This window comes from Sipha flava, unplaced genomic scaffold (genome assembly GCF_003268045.1).
Source record: "Sipha flava isolate LNK unplaced genomic scaffold, YSA_version1 271_pilon_pilon, whole genome shotgun sequence".
In the NCBI taxonomy this organism is placed as follows: Eukaryota; Metazoa; Arthropoda; class Insecta; order Hemiptera; family Aphididae; genus Sipha; species Sipha flava.
In genome coordinates, this window is record NW_020272935.1 from 429886 (window position 1) to 451961 (window position 22076).

General features: G+C 31.4%; 1 protein-coding gene across 2 annotated transcripts in view; it reads right to left on the reverse strand.

The window, feature by feature from the left end:
* The window catches only part of LOC112685276 (protein unc-93 homolog A), a 90496-nt gene extending 78988 nt beyond the window's left edge, over positions 1–11508 (reverse strand). The window contains exon 1 of one of the 2 annotated variants that reach the window (XM_025557111.1): positions 10958–11507. In XM_025557111.1, coding sequence (XP_025412896.1) covers positions 10958–11164 — 207 coding nt within the window. In that variant the 5' untranslated portion in view covers positions 11165–11507. Of the gene's footprint in view, positions 1–10957 lie in introns of both variants that reach the window. The other variant, XM_025557112.1, reaches the window with a different exon arrangement.
* Positions 11509–22076: the final 10568 nt, after the last annotated feature.

A 22076-nucleotide genomic window follows, 5' to 3' on the forward strand; every position in this document is an offset into this window, starting at 1 on the left:
TCCATAAAAGTCTCCTTTATTCATAGATTAAATGCTCCTAGAATTGTTTACATCACGTTTACACTGGGTTTTTATCACAATCATACAATTATATTATTATACATACAATATACTTAAATACATTATTTTTATAAAATAATTTTTAATCCAAGTACATCGGCCCAGTGTTATAATACGACTACCGGCCCACCGGGAACTTTCCCGTTATCCCGGTGAGCCAGTCTGCCGCTGATCATGATATATTGATATTCCAGTATTTCACCGTGTGCCCGTGCTTGAAAAATAAGAGGGCCTACAATAATAAATAAAGTATAAAATACGGTGAATGGGGGGCATGGGCCCCATGGGCCTACCCCTTAAATACGTCCCTAATTACAAACATTATTATCAATAGGTACCTAGGTGTTTAATGTTTATTGTAGTAATGTAGTGTACCATTAAGCAGTATTTATAAATAATGTATAATATTTAATGACAGTTAATCACTAAAATGTTACACAAAAAAAAAAAAAAAAATGAAAATTACTCTGTACGTATCATGATGAATACAGAATACATAAAAAAATATTTTAAGTTAACAATATTGTTTTCCATATAACATTAATTTGATGATTTTCATTATTTTATAAGTAGTTATGACTTAACGAGTTCCAAGAGTGAAGTAATGACTATTCAGCGTATGAGTTACGTATATATACTAAAATCAAATACATACTATATTTGGAACTTCCATGGAAAAATAAGAAATTAAGTTTAAAAATACCAAAAATATTTTCCCGACATGAAAATACAAACAAAATGACATAGGTACCAAGAAATAATTATTACTTATTAATAATACACGAATTATGATTATGAATACAAAATCTATATGTATAAAATAAAGTCAGGTTATTTACAGAATTTATAACTCAAGAACGGCTCGACCGATTTTAATGATCTCTGATTTGTTGGATTCGTCTTCATACAAGAATAAAAATAACTCTAATCTTGGCAAGAATACAGACAATTATCTAGATAAGTAAAAATTTTATCTTAGATAAGTAATAAGATAACTTAGCATTATTTATCTAGATAAGATAAAAGATAACAAAAAATTTATCTAGATAAGTCCCATCACTGTACCTAACATATAAAAAAATTAATTTAAAATTTGTAATAATTATTTTTTTTTTTTTTTTAACATTCCAATTTTCTAGGCAGTTCAATTGAAATACCTAGAGTACGTGTTCGGCGCCACTGCATAAGATCACATCATTTCATGTGAGATTAATAATGAAAACGATGTCCCTTTTGATAAAATGTTTCATTAAAACAATCAAAACCTTTTAAATTCAATGGATACTATAAATCTGGTTATGTAACAATATATGGATTTACGAAAAAGCACTCAAGTACATATATGTAAATTCATTAATTCATATTCCACTATATCTTCTTAATATTTATTCATGAAATTTATCATAAAAAATATGGAGCCCCACTTTATCTTATCGACTTCAAACTTTAAGAGAGGGGGATGCGTGAAGTTGTTCTCCACCAACTGAATTCTTTTTTTCCAGGAAAATGGTGAAGTTCCAAGTTTTGAAAACCTAGCTCCAAATAGTTCTAAAATAGATCCAAAATATTGGTGAAAGCTTGAAGTCGATAGGACAAAAAAGTGTGAGGGCTGCTTGAAGTTGACCTCCCAATCGAAAAAAAAGCAAAATGCTTAAAATTAAAATAAGATAGATTAATTAAAATATAATTATTATTAAATTATTTTATATTAAATATTTTAATAATTGCTTATTTTTAAAAATACGCATATTTTAATATTTTGAATATGTTTAGAATATATTCTAGCTTAATTATTAAATACCAAACATATAAACTGGTAAACCTTCTCCTAATTAAATGTATTATGTATTATCTAGAAACTCCAGTATCACCAATACGTACTACGGTACTACCTTAGTGATGCATTGGGCCAAACGGTATGTAATGTAATTAATTATTCTTATATCTATCTTTTTAGCCAATAAATATTATCTTATCTTATGTATATTATACACAGATATGAATAATGACTAGATACCCGACTTCTTAGCAATGACGCTGGTAACCATTTACAACTTTGGCAATGTTTACAAATAATAATATGATAACAATGAATAACAATACAATTATTGCCCAACTTACTGGCTACTAACCCTTTTTCGGCGATTATTGTATATTTTGTATAATTAATAATTTAAGGTGGAGACCTCATGTAGTGTACATTTGTGCACGAATAGACATTCAACAAATGAAGTTAGAAAAATACACTTTTTCTCGAAAGTATTATATTAAACCATTATAATTAACATTTTTTAAATTTTCTTAAACTAAGGATCAATATATTATTTATTAACATTATGTACCTACTATAAAATTAATTTATTATTATTAGATATTATAGGTATTTGCTTATTTAATTTGTATTTTTAATAGATTTCCATTTATAGATACAGTTATAAATGAGTTATGGATAAAGGCAGTAGGTCGAAAAGAATTTATCCCTTCGAAATTCGAAATTCAATCAAGGGATAATAATGTATAACTGTATAAGTATACTTGTAATAAAATTAAGTTTATGAAAAAATAATTATATTTTGAGTACCTATATTATGAAATATTTGTATCACGATGCATGATATCAAAACGATTAAAAAATTATAAGAATTTGTAAACTTTGCCAAAGTTGCAAATGGCGTCGAGCATCATAATTTAATATTGTTGTTGTATATAGGAGTCAGCCGAGTTGGGTATCTAATTATACAAATCTGTGATATCATATACGTGTTGCCGCCGCAACATAATAATAAAGTTTATTTAATATTGGGCATGGAGATTAGCTGGTCACATTCACACAATCACTTGTTGTTATTATATTGTTTTATTTTTGTATGATTTTAATTGTGTCCCGTGTGAATTATATAACATTTTATAGATAATCAAGGCTTATTATCGTATGCCACTACGCCGGCTACATGAATATTATTTAACACGGCCGCTGTGACTTTTTGTCTTTTACCATACGTCATTGTGTAAAGACCGACGTGCGTGTGCAAATTATTATAATTTTATCATATTCGTTTTTTCTATACTTGTATAAAACGTTAGTGTTGTTAATTTATAATTCTCTGTAAGAACCACAAGAGCCATTTAATTACTATATTATAACCATTATATTCGCGATTCGTATATGCAGACCGTCATTGTGATAATCACACAATTATTTATTTAGTTATATATATATTTTTTTTTTAGTATAATTTATTGTATAGCTACAGGAGGACTAGCTGGCCAGTCTGCGTTCCACAAACTGTGAGTTATTATTATATTTTTTGTTTACAATTATTTAGTAAGTGAACCTAAAATCTCATGGTCATAAATATATTATAGTAGTTTCCATCATAATCAAACATTGTACATTATTATTTTATATTTGGTCGAAAACGGACTCGCCCGGCTGCTTTTTATATTAATAATAAAGCTATACGGCTACAGCTCTAATAGCTATTATATTATTATTATACATTTATACCTTTCCTCTGTAAGGCCAGAAAGGCCATAATGTATTATACTGTTATTTTGTCGGTCACAAGGACTGTACATTTATAATCAGATATTTATCCTGTTCAGCCATAAGAGGATGATTTATTATTACTATATTTTTTATACCTTGACATTACTGTGATTTTTATATATTCTTTGTATCCGTAAATATTATTTAATATGTATATAATACAGCACTCATTTTTATCTGAAACGTTAGTTTACCAACGTGTTACCATTTTTTATTATTAGTTATTTGTAAACACACCCACACACGTATACATTTAGACCCTAATACATATATTCCACAACACGTCCCACATAGCTCGACAGTTTTTGCCCGGCGATCTCGACCGCTGCTGTTCATGCTATTATACTACCATACACCCAGCTAGTCCTCCATATATTTAAGACCTAGGTGTTTATGGTGTTAGCAATTAGATGTTCCGGGCGCCCGTACTATTATCATATGCTTACAATACGCGTAGTACAACAATACATTTTTTTTATTTTTATACGTTTTCAATTTTACAATTATTACAGCTCAAAAATTACAACTATATAAACTATATAAATAAAAAAAAAGAGCCAAAAGAAAGAAAAAAAATTAATTAAATAATAAACCAAGAACAAATTATGAAAAATTTAGTAAATAAAATACAAAAAAAAAATTCCTGTACTATAACTCCATAACTATATCATATTGTAATTATGTAAAAATTTAAATAGTTTTATACGTGAATTAGTAAGTATAGACAATTGAAGAAAATGTGAAAGAAATCTAAATTCACTGTTAACTTTCTCGGTATGGCGTATACAAAGAGGAGAATCAATTAAAGAAAGAATTAAGACATAAGTAGAAAATAAATAGTATCCTAATCTAAGCCTAGAAACCCGAATGATGCAAGACCTAGTTAAATGCTGTTTATGAAACCATAGGTGTGATAGAAACATTATTATAGCCCTATATACCAGGGCTAGCCAAACTTTTTTCGGCCACGATCTACTAAAAATACACTTAACCTTTGAAGATCGACTTTCTTGGAAAATTTTTTTATAAAACAAAATAAAAGATAAAAACTATACAGATAAAATGTATCGACAATTTGTTTATAACCACCACGATTAATTTTCGTGTACGTGGCCTAAAAATAAATTCACACATGATCGACTCTGAAATCATCCGCGATCAACCGTTTGGCCGCCCCTGCTATATACCAAGTAGCAAATTTGGGTATTTTGCCAAGCCTGATTGAAATTAATTTTGAGTAAATTGAAGATACCTATTTAACAATACATTATAATCTTTTTTTTAATTTCATATTTATCAATTTCAAAAGAAATTCTTATTTCAATCAAAGCATGATGACATTTATTTTTATAATTGTAATCCGTCAGACGACTATTCCAAACTGAAAGACGCTTGCGGTACATTTTTATTAAATTTAGTTTTATCATCACTCCTTTCCATTTTTTTCAAAAAATATTTTAAATATGAATTTAATAAAAACAAAACGAAATAAGTGGACTATAATAAAAGTTTTGAATACACCAAATGCCGACTGTAATTGAGCCGAAACGTGTCTTCACTAAACAAGTCGGTTCGGCTTCCTTTAATGTAGAACAGTGGTGCGTAACCTTTTTTAATCCACGACCCTCAAATTAATTTATTTTAATGGAGACGATGACTTCCTAATCGTCAAAATTATGTAAGAATATAATATGAGTTTATACTGTTATAATATTGTAAAACATAACATTAGTGATATTACTCATATGTATAATAGTATTAATAATTAGTAAATTAAATTAATTTTAACTATATAATAATATCTTTTGACATTTAATATAATAACAAATCTATCAAAAATAAATAATTGTCTAAAGCGGCAACAATAAACCATCGGATAGTTACATTATAATTATTTAATGAACACATTTCATTTATATCAAAATCACCTCCATATTCCCAATTGATGTCGGCTAGCATCACACAATATAATCAAATAAATGTCAAAAGATAACAACATAAATATTACACTATTAATATTAAGACATTTTCTAAAATTGTAAAAACAATTATAATAATTATCAATAAATGACGGTATGAAGGGCAATCTTGTTAATACTCCAAAGGGCATAAATAGGCCTGTCTTGCCAGCAAGAGCGTCGATCGGTTACTGGTCACCATACAAAGAAGATTAACACGTTTTTTATTGTACGCCTGCGGAGTATTGACGAGACTTGTCAATCATATCTGAGTTTTAAATATTCATAAGTGTGTTCAATTATTATAAAATATTTTTCAATTCAAGATCTGTATATTATACGAGAAGTGAAATAAAGGTAAGAATTACTTTTAGGACTATTAAAGTTCATCCAATATTTTATCCTTTTCTGTATTACTACAATACTGACATCATTTATACAAACATTTTATTCATATGAATTAAATCGTTAATTTTAAATAATTTAAATATTTATTTAATTTAATTAATCCATAAAATAAAAAAAATACAAAATTAGAGTTTTTAAAATTAAGAACGAACCTTTAGATTTTAAATTTGTTTTTATTTGTACTCCTTGATAATAGTAAATGAAATGTCGGTTCCCGTCGTGGGCAGTCCGGCAGGGTGGGTAGGTGGTCACCATAGACCATACCCACCCAGATTCTCCAAAAATATTAGGTTTAAGCCTCAACTAAAAATTTCCCATGTAACACGAGTCGCTTGTTTGTTAGTTTGTAAAACTTATACCCACCTGGGCCTTTTAAGCCTCAGTCCATCCCTGATTCCCGTATATTTAAATATAGCTAAATTATATACTATTTTTCTCAGGATGCGGTTTATCGATTGACGATGACAGAGATATGATAGTTGGCACCAATACCATAATTTATAAAGCTGCGTCCACATTATGTCGAATGGTGTTGATCGACAATTTCGAAAAAATGTGTGTGTCACACGGCTTTGTTGAAACATGTTGGGCCGAATCAAGTTGGTACGGATCAAAGACAATCGAATCGACAACAGTAGTATGGACGTATGAAGCATGTTGCTCGACTTTTAAGCTACAACTGATTTGTCACAGAATTGTATCAACTTCAAAAACTGATAAAAACTCGTATATAGTTTTGTTTTGCTGGGTGCATTTATTTGGTTTTGCATTTTATTAATTGTCGTTTACCATTAATTCATGATGAATTGAAATGACAAACCATTTATTTTATTGAAATGTATCGTGAACTTAGTTTATTGTGGAATCCAATTGATCTACAATACAAAAATAAAAACAAAAGGTATTATAGACTAATTAAAATGGCGGTTTCTTTTGGCATTGAAAAAGTTAATGTAGAAAAAAAAATAAAAATTTGCAAAAACAATTTAAAAAATAAAAAGAAGAACGAGTCGGAAAAACTCGGAGTTTTGATATTGAGTTTTTGTTTTGATATCTTTAAGAAATACCCTAATGAAATCTCCAGTTGCCAAAAAACGCAATACAAAACTGCAAGACTCTGGCTCACTAGAATAACTTGTCTGAATGACGTGTCTTAATATATTTTTAAAATAGGAATTATTAATTTGAAAAGTTTCGAATGCTCAAGTCACATCTGTATCTAGGCTCAACTAATCAACCTCATCAAGTAATAATTTTTTTATAAATCCATCCGTACTATATTTCTTTTTGCCTCGGACAAGGCTCCACAAAACCTGCTCGGCGACGATGAACCTGTTAATTTATAATCTCTTATGATAATCTTCTGAATAACTTATTTATGTATAAATTGTCATATAAATACTATGATTTTAATATAAAGAAAAAAAACGTTCCATAAAATACACTCAATATCATGTCGGTGCACTTGTGTCCGTCGATTAATTAACACACATAAGCAAGACTTTGCACCTGAATAATTTTTGAATATATTCGGGTGTTCAAACAACACAATACAACATTTAAACAAACGTTTGGGTGTTAATAACCGTTATTATTCGGGTTAATATTGGTTAATACGGGTGTTAAGTAGTCAAGGAAAAATATTATTTTTCACTGGTGGTGGGGAGGCTGAGCCCCCCCTCCACTAATGAAACATTTATATTTTTCGTTACCCGCCTATGTAATAAATATTAATTTCTTATACAACTGTGCAACAGTTTTTTAGACCAAACTATCACTATGTTAATTTCAAGCAATTGTGTAGCTATGATTTATTTTCGGAGAAGAGGGTGTTATTTTACATGAGTATGAAGCTTATAAATTGTGATATCTATTAAAATTAAAAATACAAACACTATGTTCTACTTCTAGTTAATGCGGGCATATCGCATTCGACAAAAAATAAACTATTTTGTATTCTGCGTTTGTGTTTGTGGTATAGGCGGAAATCGGGGGGAGGGGGCTTGAGGGGACTAAGTCCCCCAGAAATATAAAGTACAGGTCTTAGTCCTCTTAGCCCTAAAAATTGTTATGTGACTAAAATACAAAAATTAATATAATTGTAAAATGTATTTTTAATAACTGAATTAAAAAAAAAATATTCTGTGATAAAAATTAAATCAAATTCGTAAGATCTTACAAACTTCTTGTCATGACTTGGAACGATCGCAATCAATGTAATATTAATAATATGTAATAATACCCGTATAGGTTATTTAATTTAATTAATTAATAATTTCTGTTTAGAATACCTACTCCAAAAATGTTTAAGATAAGGCACGTAATTGTTTTTTGTTTAAATTGTTGATTAAAAATGTCAAATTGTCAAACTTCGTAAATTGCCTTGTTGAAATAAATAATTTTTCCGCTTATGGTTTGTGGAGCGTGCACACACTAAAAACGCAATAGCTAGGACATAGCGTAATACAAAAATAATAATAATTTATACTTATGAATGTTACGATGAAATTATTACACCAACAAAAATTGACAATTCACGCCATAGACATGTGTATTACACACCATACACTGAACAAATACAAATAACGCGAACAACAATTTAGGTAATCATAAACGAGGTATCAATTATATTTCAGACTTACAGTATTGCAATAAATAACGACTCTGATTCGTAGAAGACCTATTACCTATTATTTTATAATAATACGACGTATCCGTTCGGGATAATTTTAAAAATAGTATCTCAGTTGTTTACACTTGAACATTCAACATATCATACACACCATATTATGCACACCTGTCAATATGATATATTGCTTTTGTCTTTATTTAGATACATTTAGATTAATTAACAATTTTGTATATTTGTGAAATTATTCCTGTGAATAATAATTTTACTACTAAACAACTAAAGATAAAATTCAAATAACCACAAAAAATACATACAAAGTGATATGTCACATAAAGATTGTAAAATAAAAAATTATTCGGGTTTCGGGTTAAAACCAATATTTTATTCAGGTTTTGGTTGATTCGGGTGTTTAAAAAAAAAATTATTCGGGTTATATGGGTTTTGGGTGTTTGATTTTTAAGGGTAGGGGTGTTACGGGTTCCGATTAATTCGGGTGCAAGCCCTGCACATAAGTTAATTTGGACAAGTTGAAAATTTACATGTCCACCGACATTGTCGATTAACACCATTCGGCATAGTTGGGACGTTATCAAATATATTTTATTTTCGTAATTTTATTATACGAAAATTATAAGTACTATTTATTAAGAAAATAGTTATGAATATCGTTTATCGTCGACGACGACTATTATGGCGGTGCAAAATATAGCTAAAATACACACCAAAATATTATACCGATTCTCACTTTTTAATTATATTGGTTAACGATTTTAATATATATTCTAAACCTAACCTAAATATATTGCTTCCGATTTCGGTTTTGAAAATCATTTTGATTTTTATATTGGTTTCAAATACCGATTTTCATATTTTTGATTTAGAAAGTCGGTTATACATATTTATAAATTTGATTTTGGTTTCGAACACCGGTTTTCATATTTTTTGGTTGCGATTTTGATTTAAAATATCGGTTAAGTATACATTTTTTTGATTTCCTATTGGGTTTCCAATATCGGACTTCAAATTTTGCGATTTCGATATTGATTTTAAAATGATTTTCGTTTGATTTTTCCATCTATACATGGAGAAAATGTTAATGATTTGGATGTTCTTCATAAAATTATTGGTTATAATTTGAATGGAATTCCGAAGATTGCAGACAGGCCCTGATTTACGCAAGTGCAGATGGAGTACTTGTATTTGGTCCCCAATTTCTGGGATTCCCCGATCTCCTTAAGTTGTAGAAAATAGTATTTTTAAATTAATTCCACAAACATTTATTTTTTAATATGTAATACCAACTGTTAATGTTCAGAGTTCAGTATATTTTTATCATTAAATTGTCAGTTGAATATTGATTATTTTTGTCATTTCACACCCCAGTTATAATCATTTACCATCACAAAATATTACAATAATAGTAATAGAAAATTGTTTAAACATCGGAAATATTTGATACCTAATAACTATTTATAAATTTATTCAAGACTCGAATTTCGATCCCAGTATTTACAGACGCTATGAGTATTTCATTCACAGAATTATTATTTTTAGAACCACTGATTTATATTTCATTAAATTTTGAAATTTTATAAGTTTTGAGATAGGTATTTAACACTTTTAACATATAAACATAGATTTTATTTATATATACATCTATGTAGATTTTTTCTATAACATTTTTTCGACTTGGAGAGCCCCAAAAAAAATTGTGCACTTGGCCCTAATTTTATTAAACTAGGTCCTGATTGCAGGTCATTAATTTTTGTTGGGTATGAAAATTGCTCTTCTGCAATAATAAGAAGTGAAAATTGTGAATCATCAAATAAATAGCTGTTAAATATCTAATCAGTAAAGTTTGTCACATCACGTGATATAAGACACTCAAACACATTTGTATATGTATAATGCTTGTCTGCTTGTTGCAGATTAGGTACTATCGAATTTGACTTATTTTTGGAGGTATTTTATGATTCCCAAATTTAGAGTTTAAAAAAAAAACAAAACTAACTAAAACTAATAACAAAAAATGTATTACTATAACTGAGAAAAATGTATTTACACTCAAACTTTCAAAATCTCGATTTAAATATTAGTCATATGTACATACGTGCATATACCTACTGCAGTGAATAAACTTAAATTTCAAAAGAACCAAGAAAAAGATTTATTATCATATCAATGTTTACCGAAATGTAAGTAACCGATAATAACGAAAATCTACACAGAACCATGAGCAGACGGCGGATAACACAAATTTGACTCCATCATCAATATGGTGAAATACAGGAAGTTAAAATAATATCGTGTAACGCTCAAATTTGTTCGTATATCTTGTATTATTATTACCTCGTTGATCTGCATGTCGACTTGCCGATCGATGACACCGTAAAAATTTCCTGTGCACAGGCTGTTGGTCTGCCGCAGCCGTCTGTGCTGAATGCGACTACTAGAGTTGCTGCCACCGCGGTCGGGATTAGGGGACAGCCTAGACGGCACGGCCGAACACACCAATTGCTGCTTGCAAAGCTCGTGCAAGTTGGGTAGCGAACCCATCACTGACGGCAGGAGTTCGCTGGGTCCGCGAGACGAATGCTATCTACTACGCTCGAGCGTCACATAACACGCTCGGCGTTTGACGCTCGGCAACGGCAGCGTAGTGATTGCGTGTATATCTTTACGAGGACGACAACCACTACTTTTACCAACAATGACAACGCCGACGAGAACAAAAGAAATGATATTACGTGAGCGCGGACGGCTCGCACAAGATTTGGTCGTCAACGGCCGCGTTCGCACTGTACCCGCGCGTATCACTATTTGTACACTGTATGTGTGCGTACGCGTGTCCCTCTATTCGTGTATGCGACCGTGTCGCATGCCAGTGTGTGTGTGTACGAGCATGCGCACGCGTATGACCCGAGATGCTGTAGCCACGGTAGCGACCCGGACCGATAATAGTGACGCGTGATATCTGAGCGCGGCCGCGGCGGCTCCGCCCAGGCGTGGATCGATATGGACGCCACACTGAGCGACCTCGAACGCGAGACGCACCGTTGACGTTGGTGACGGACACGACGGCTGTCCCCGTTGCTCCCGCAACCATCACAACACACGACTGTCCGTTCTATGTTATAGCCTGTTGCATGATGTGCTTACATTTACGCGCCTCGTACTAACAATATATCCTTGGACGATCCTAGGGTTTGTTCTTAGGATAACTTAGGATGAAAGATGAAATTTAACAATACATACCGATCACTAATAATTAATGTATATAAAATAAGAATATCTTTAAAAAATACCATAAATACAGAATGCTGCAACACTGGGGCAATAATATCTATATCTGATGATAATAAAATCACCATACGATTCCGATCATCGTGTTCGCAATGGCATGAGTAAATCTATTTATTCCATTCAGTGAAGTATGTAACGTGACAAAATCTCAAACCGTTAATATACTTAATCAACGTTAAATCGTCCAGTCGATTAATATATATATACGGATGTCATGAAATCATTATTTAATTATGCATGTGTTGCTTGCCGTCGTTCAATCGTAAAGATGGTGATGATTTAGGGAAATATTCCAAATAAAATACTCAATCTAAGTTAAACTGTTTATTTGAAATTTCTCTAAGGATAATTAATTTAACAAATGATCTGGCGTGGAGGTGCTCACTAATACACGTATAAACCACATCTGAATATTGGTCTATTCCCAACCCCCTTATATACTTAGGTCTCGTGGGAATTGGCCGCGCATTTCTATGTAATAAATTATTTCCAATTATTGTTACTACCCTGAGGTGCTAAATTGTAATTTAAATGGTTGATCTCGGTAATATTACTATTCGCACATTTCTCATATTTTGTTATGCGCTTTTATTAATTGCATTTATTATAATACTTTGAAATGTAGCCTGACAGCTCATATTCGTGTTACCCTGGGGTCTTAATCATTCCTTTCTATATTGTTCACCGATTTCTACTATTTATGTGATCCCCCTATGTATTGGTAGTTATAAGGACCTACATTTATGTATGTCCGTAACACATGTCACTCACAATACATCATGAAAATCCCTTCCCACTTATAGCAAAAATTACTTATTCTTTTGATCCTTGGGGAAATTACCATTGGGTATATCTTTACTAGACGGCTGACATGAACTCCAACCCAATACTACATTTATCAATTCGGAGTTAAATTTAATGACCTTAATTTTAGCCGGGTCATTTTTCCATTTTAAATTGGATCGTTAATTGTTAAAACTGAAAATAAAATTAAAATAACAATTAGATAATAATATTTATGATGGTAATAAATTATAAAATTAATTTTTGTCAATCTTTGATTAACTTAAAAACAAATCATTCTCATTACAACCAATTTGGTACACATTTTAAGGAAATAAAACTAAATAAAAATTACCAGATTTTAAAGTTTGAAGAGATTCTTCATCAGTAGCAACATTGTTCTCTGTGTACTCTGTGTGATCTGGGTTCGCTAAAAAATAATATAATACATATAATTAATAAAATGATCTGAATAAGTTATAGCAAATCAGCAAAAAGTAGTAGGTACTTACCTGTACTTAGTAATGAAAGGTATTCTTGATCAACATAAATTTTAATATTAGTTTGGTTCACTATTATCATTTGATCATTATTTGGTACTACTGAAAATAAAATCAACATATTAAATTTTATTTTGTAATATTAATTAGATATGATGGTTAAAAACTATAATAGGTGGTAATTTATAATTTAAATATTTTAAAACTTAAAAGTAAATATAATATTTACTATTTTTATTCATTAAAATATAATATTATGTTAATTTCAACCAATTTGAAGTACTTAAGAAAATAAAACTAAATAAAAATTACCAGATTTTAGGGTTTGAAAAGATTCTTCATCTATAACATAGTGATCTGGGTAATTTTGGTAAATAATATTTAATAATAATGCATTTAAATACCTGAATTTTCCGTAGATTTTAAGACATATGAAGCAAGTAATTTCGAAATGTCACAATTTCTGCCTTTAGAGCTTTTCATTTTTTTATTTTTACATTTTTCTACATGCCTTTACCAATTAGTTGTGTTTAATTTGTCTCTTTTTCTGCCATAAGTAGAACAGACATTTAATAACCCTGTACGAGAGTTCGTGATAGCTAGTATTAAGTAAACAACGAGTAACGAAATATATTTTTTAAAAATAAGTAAAATTAACACTCTTAATTTTACATACAATAAAATTCATAACTTATTATTACTCAACACTAAATAAATTAAGAATGGTCACATTATTTAGCGTTTAAGGTGGGGGCACCTATGTCTTTTAAAAATTCCGAAAGTTACGGTACAAAGGTTCTTGGTTTAGAATGGCACCTCGATGGCGATTATTTGAGTTGCACACTAAGTCTTGAACCGTCACAAGTATTTACAAAACGCGGCATTTTATCTCTGGTCGCGCGGATATTCGATCCGTTAGTGGTGTTCGGACCCGTGATGTTTTTGGCCAAAACGATAATGCAACGGACGGGGAAACACAGTCTGTCGTGGGATGCCGACATACATATCGAATGGTCCGCTTTTATTTCAGACCTGCCGGCGTTATTAACGATCCGTGTACCCCGTTACATAAATGCGAGAAAAGGTGCGCCGTGCTACCTGCTGGGGTTTTGTGATACATCTCATCTCGGTTACGCCGCGGTTGTATAAGCGCGTATGGCCGATGTATCTGCTGATACAACGGTGTTCTTAATCGGAACTAAAACAAAATTAGCTCCCGTAAAACAACTAACCATCCCTCGGCTAAAGTTAAACGTTGCGGTGTTATTAGCTCGATGGTTAGGCCGTATTCGGAATATAGTAGCACCGTTGCTCAACATTGTCGGAGTGCGTACATGGACTGACTCAACGATAGTGTTGTCCTGGTTAACTGTCCCGCACGAATCATTCAAAGTGTACATGTCGAATCGTGTGCACCAAATCCGTACGCTGTTGCCCGACTGTGGCTGGCAGTACATTGATTCATTGAATAATCCTGCCGACTGTGTGTCGCGCGGTTAATACCACACTATCATTACGTGTAATAGGCACGTACATTTTTTCTTACGAATAATTTACTACGATCTTAGCGCGCGTAGAAGCTGTTTTAAACTCGCGCCCGATCACGCCCGCGTCCACCGATCCACACGATTTGGATTGTTTAACTCCGGGACATTTTCTAATCGGGCAACCGATGCTCGCCGTTCCGCCGAGATCCACCTCAGATACGAAGCGCAATTTGTTCAACCGGTGGAAACTAATGGACCAATGCCATCAGGCGATCTGGCGCCAATGGTCAGTCGAGTTTTTGACGTCGTTGCAGGAGCGATCAAAGTAGACCGCTAAAACCAAAAATATTAAAATAGGCGACATGGTTGTGGTTATGGAAACCCAAAACCCGCCACTTTTATGGCGACTCGGCCGTGTAATTGAATTGGCTCCGAGGACTGACGGTCAGGTCCGAGTCGCTCGGGTGTTAACGCGTGCTGGAGTGTCCACCCGCTCAGTGGTCAAACTTGTACCATTATTCACCGATTAACCTAACCATGGCTCTTTTCACGTCCTTGATATAGTTATAAACACTGTAGCAACTTTAGGACGCGATCAACACATCACTCCCACATACTCACAATTTCGTCACTACTTGGTATCCGCGTTGTTAACTTGGGGTGCACGACATGTGAGTGGTGGGATCAGTCACCTTATTAACTTAATGATATTTGCCTTTATACATGTACTTTGTTTTATACGAACCATATGTTCACTTCTTTTGTTCTGTCTTATGTAATTTTTTTTATAAAATTATAGCACTCACCACATGATCGGCATATACCATTTTGACAAACGTATCAAGACACCATTACTTCAATTCTACCACGCTGGTCTCCAAGGTGATCCGGTTCTCTCGCTATGTGAGGCAAGGCACACGGGGGGAGGATATTCGAACACAGTTAAATTCCCGCTGGCTTAACCCGCTCAACTGGAGATAATGCCTTGCGGTTCAACTTTCCCCCCTTTGTACATACGGCCTAAAGCAACGGCAGGCAAAAGCCGTTGGTGAAATCAGCCCGGTTGTCTTTTCTCGATCGTTGCGGCGTCATGGTTGGTTTTTGTGCGGACGTTTTAGGCCGCTGTCGTGGAAAGTCACGTGATCGCGGGGCGAGGACCGGCTCGCGGCTGTCGTGCCACAGTTCTGTGCGAGTTTTTCCTGTTTCTTTTTGGTAACGAAATTTAGTTATGATCGATACGCCGGAACTACAGTGGGCACATGAAAAAGTGATTGCGTAGTGCCGTGTTTATAGGAGTGGACGTTTCTTCACCGTGCGTGCACGATTGAACGTTCCAGTGATCCAAAGGGCAACTTCGGCTCGAGTGCTTTGCAGTGGTCAACCGATCAGGTGGTGCCTTTTTATATATATATACATAATACGATTTATGTGCGTTATTGCCAATATTGCATTTTGGATAGTTTATTGTTCATTATTGTATTATTGCCCATACGGCACATCGTTTTGTTGGTATAGTTATATATTTTGTATTACCATGATTATTATTATTGTTATTATTATTAATATTTTCCCCTCCTTGGGCGCCCGTCCCTGTCTTTTTTGTATTATTTAATTGTTCTTGAATAGTAAGGCGGTGCTATTTGGTGCTGTCATTTAATAACAACAAAAACTTATTTATTTTATTATATACAATTACGACTGGCCAACTTAAACCCAACACCTCACGAGTCGTCGCCGCCAACCGCCATATTCGCAGGAACGGCGTCAACGAGCAACATATTTAACACTTCTGTATTATACTCAGTGACGTATTTATATGCAGGCACTATAAGCACGTACCTACAGCGGCAAATTTTGAGGAGCGGCATATTTTTAAGGGATTTTTTTTTCGATAATTATGGTATTGTATATTGACTTTGTGAGACTTATTATATCGTTTTCTGTTATTGTAAAATGCTCTAATATCCACAACAGCCTACAAGATTATTTTAAATTATTGAAAACAATGGCATTGAATTAAAATAGAATTCGAATTTACTATTTTTATAGTTTCTTATCGCCGCGCGCCTTCTTTTGGGAATATTCACAATAATTATTGACAATAATAGCATTGATTATAGAATAGATAAATAGTCAACGCAATGTTAATATTTGGCGACTACTCGTAAGATGCAACCGCTATGGAGCGCTGGCGTCGCTGTGATGCAAGGAGGTGGTACCTCTCTCATAGGTAGATGAACGACGAACGCGGTGGGAGCTAGGATGCAAGGTGGTGGTACCTCTATCATAGGTAGATGAACGACGAACGCGGTGGGTGCTAGATGCAAGGTGGTGGTACCTCTATCATAGATAGTCATGAAGACGGGAAGGCAATTACGTGGGGTCGGCGAAAAATACCGTCTTTCTATTTATAGAATTATTTTTCATGTATAATGAAAAATTGAAGTACCATTATATTTATTCCCATTATAATCGATAAAATTAGTGATTATTATTTTATTATCACTATTTCGTCAATATTTTACGATTTACTCTGTGAACATTATTACAACATTATTAGCAACTTATTTTGTTATTTGTATATTATTTATCAAACACATATAAACTGATTTTTTGTTTTGGAGTTTTGGTTTAGGTACCTATAATGAACAATATAGGTAAATCTATATAAAAAAACTATATCACAAAGTTCATGTTAAGTACTAATTAATTAATTATAAAAAACAAATAATACCTATTTAAAATTTGTTTTAAATATTTTTATAAAAGTATTTTAATAATGCTTTAATACATAACAAAAAAAGTATTATTTATTACACTGGAGTAATAATAGTTGGATACTTTATTTTTTTTTCTTGCTTAATTATCAAAACATTGTATAATTAGTATGGTCATTACACCAATAAATTTTCATAATACCTATGTATGATTATTTTCAAACAATTATTATATTTGGTTTATCTCTACGTCTACAGGAAACTCAAGTTTGTTCTCAATTGAACAGGAAAAACTTCACAATAGGTACATTTGTCAAGAGCATTTCCCCCCGAGAGCTTTACAAATATATTTAATAAAATCCGTTTAGTAAGCACTGCTCTTCCATATAAATATAAATCTGAGCAAAAACAACAACCATCTACATTATTAGGTTTTAACCAAAATGATGCATCTGAACAAGAATGTCTTACAATTTCAACTCCAGTAAATACTTATACACACACAAAATCAGACATGGTAGAGTTAGTTTTTTCTAGCTCCTCTTCATCGTTATCTATTCCTAATAAAACTAAAATTACAGATATAATCCAAATGCCAGACTCAAATTTAAAAAGGAAATGTGATTTGTTAGAAAAAGATACTCCTAGAAAATTAATTTTAAAACAAAAAAATAAAATTATTCATAATAAAATCACACATATTTCAAAATTAAAAAAAAAGAGGTAGATGTTTTAATCGCTATAATAATTTAAAAAATTCAATAAATTTACATAAATTTTCATCAATTAACTCCAAAGCAATTGTGACTATGCAATTAAAAGATAGACAACGTCCATAGACATTAAATAAAAAAAAATTGGCTTTAAATTTATATTATAAATCACCCAGTGCATATAAATTTTTACGTTCCCAAAAAGTAAATTTACCAGGACTTTCAACAATTCGTCATTGGATAGGTCAATCAAAATTCTTACCAGGTTTTAATCAAATATTTTTCAGTCATCTTAAAAAAAAAAATTGAATCAACTGATTATAAAGAAAAAGTATGCACTGTTTGTTTCGATTAGATGTATATAACAGAATTTATAGAATATTCCAAAGAATTTGATTTCATTGAAGGTTTTGAAGACTTAGGTCAATATGGCAGGACAAATAAAAGTGCTAACTGTGTTCTGGTGTTTATGGCTCGAGGTATTTATTCACCGTGGAAATTTCCAGTCGCCTATTTTCTTTCTCATTCTGGTTTTGACAAAATCAATTTAAAAAATTTAATAATTGACGTCCTTAAAAATTTATTTGAAGTAGGATTGTGTTCAAAAGTTGTTGTATGCAATCAAGGCACAAATAATCAAAGTACTTTAAAATCATTAAATATTTCAGAAGATAGCCCATATTTTTATGTTGATAATAATAAAATATTTTCTATATTTGACGTTCCACATTTAATTAAAAGTGTAAGAAATAATTTAATTGAAGCCCGTTTTATTAAAGGTGATAATATAATCTCCTTTGATGACATAAAAAAACTTATGAGTTAGACATAAAAAATCACAAAAGTAGGTCTCTCATTAAAATAACAGATGCTCATATTTATCCAAATTCTTTTCAAAAAATGCGTGTTAAATTAGCCACACAATTACTAAGCAATTCAATGTCAGCAACAATCCGAACTTGCATACAAACAGGACAACTTCTAAATAGCACTGCTTCAAACACAGCAGATTTTATTGAGTTTATTAATAATTTATTTGATTGTTTAAATAGCCGGTCTTTATATAGCCATAATCCATATCTCTGTGCATTAACTGATTCAGGTACTGTAAAACATTTTTTATTAGAAGTTTCGCAATACTTCACAGATTTACATAAATTAAAAAAAGGAAAATTAACACAATCACCCTGTTTTAAAGGTTTTAAGCAGACCATGGTGTATTGCAATTTTTTGAAGAAGAAAAATCTAATTATATAGTATTTTTAATGACCTACCGTTTGAATCAGGATGTATTAGAAAATCTTTTTAGTATTTTTCGACAAAAGGGTGGTTATAACAAGAATCCAACAGCCAGAACGATTAGGACTTCGATAAGAAGTAATTGTATTTTTTCTTTATGCACATCTACTAGAACAAATTGTGAGAAACTGTTGAAAAACTGAGTAATTTCGGTAAAATCTGTAAAATTCCGCCGTAAACGGATTTAATCATATTTAATTATCAATTTAATCATATCATTTAAAATAGTAAATCATTAGGTACGAGTGCTAGGAATTAAATATCAATAAAATGTATAAATAACTCTGACCACAATGGCGCAATACAATACTGAGTTATGAGCACCCGTGGCCCGCCCCGCCCAGTGCGGCAGCGCTTAACACTCATTCTGTATTTATCTATACAGATTGTAAAATAATTATTTTTTCTATTATACAACGCATTCTATCGGCAGCTAGAACAAACATAATTTTAGTAGCCTAATATCTCTATACCATGGACTATCTATCTATTCTATAATCAATGATAATAGTATAATCTAATAATATCAAGATGCACGCCGGTTCTATACGAATATTTTGTTGACGCTCTTTTATTTTATTTCTGGAGAAGTGATAATAATTAATTATAATTCAATTTGTGCGTACCGGTCATATTGCGTAGTGTAAAGTTCTTACCGCTGTAGCTGCGTCGCTTTTATTTGTCTACTTATTATATCGTTGTTGGTTTTTTTTTAAATATCATATTTATTTTGTGAATATGAGTACGAATAGAAATCGGTTAAGTGGTGACCAATATAAAAAAATTGCTAAATTAAAAAGTGAAAAGTTGCACCTCCCTCTTTTCCGACTGATAACTATTATTCATTTTGACAATCACTTTTCATAGTACCAAAACGACTACTAAAGTACTTAAACAGTTTTAAGCCCTAGTTGTGTCTGAAAAATGTTCAGTTACTAAACTGTTTAGTAGTTAGTAAATCACTTACCACTCGACTAAATTACTGGTATAGTCTGAACTAGCTGAATAATATATGACAGAATAGACGAAATAGACGACAGAATAATAATTCTAAAATTATTTAAAATTACCAACGATCAAATCAAAACAATTTGACACTGGATGCAAATTCTAAATAAGCATAAAGCACCATTAAAATATAACAAACGTTTAAAATAATTTTTAAGTTTTTTAAAACATTTCTGTAGCCCACTAGGCTCCCCCTATATACACCACTGCACATATCATTGTCTTGTTGTCCAACTGTATTTCGTTAAATCACTTTAATATTTTCAGGAGTTAAAATAATTTTTTTCAAAAATATATTTTTTTTTTTTTGCTTTTCATCATGAGGCATATCAATTATTTTACAACCCATTTCAACAACTCCGTAATCATCATCAAGCCCACAAAACAACTTTTATTTTTTCAGTGTAAACCTATAAATAATAAGATTTAGTAATAAAATATCAATTTTTTCGTAGTTATAAAACATTTTACGTAGGTTTTTTAAAATTTAATCATCGTTTTTTTGATAAGTCATACTTTTTTCAACTTTTTTAATAAATTTGTTTGTAATTATACCAGGACTAATGCTAGTTACGGCTACTATTGTGAGGAGTTTCATATGTTCGTCAAGTTAGCACCGGCACATTATGCTAGAGTTATGTAAATAGTATCAAAAATTTGCTAGGAATTAGCTAAATTTTGCTAGGGCATTTTTGGAATTTGCTAGGGCTCCTGTCGTCCAAGGGGGAGGTTCCAAATTTGGCATCAGCACCGGCACGTTGTCCGATTTTAAAAAAAAATATATTAAATCAATCAACTGAATTTGCTAGATTTTGCTAGGGCCCCTAAACTTTGATAATCCGCAAACAAATATGCCGGTGCTATCTTTGTGGGCGCACCGGCACTATGTTCGATTTCAAAAAAAAATATGTCAAATTATTCAACTGAATTTGCTAGATTTTGCTAGGGCATTTTTGGAATTTGCTAGGAGGTTTAAATCGGGGTACATATTTTTAAATATTTCTATTTGGCTAGGAGCTTTTAAAAATATCTTTTTGACTGTAGATATTAATTTACCTACTTTTATCAATTTTGATCGTATGGTTTCTGCTATTCCGTACTAAACACGTTAAATGGATTATTTTGGAGGAAAAGCATTTAATTTGTTGAAATATGTAGGAAAAATGGAATTATTAAGAAATATGTAAAATCATTTACTTATGGCAAAAAAGGTAAAACAAAGTTGATTTTTGATGGGTTTAAATATTATATTATCAAAATATATATATATATATATCAAAACAGGTGCGTACAAAGGAATTTTTTATGGGGGTGTCCAAAATTTTTATTTTATCTGTTTTCTAATTATAATTATAGTTTATCTCAATATTAACAAATTACTGTTAATATACTATAATATGGTTTATACATAATAGATATACTAAATGATCTATATACATGGGCGCCGTGAGGGGGGTGCAAGGGGGTGCATTTGCACCCCCTTGGCTTGACAAAAAAAAAAAAAAATTAAAAAATTAAATTAAAAAAATTGAATGGTATTAAAACTATTTTATTTTGCATAATTATCTACATTATTTCTATTATTTATTATTATACATTTATACTTATTTTACAATATTGTCCATATAATATATTATTTATATTATGTAATATAATAA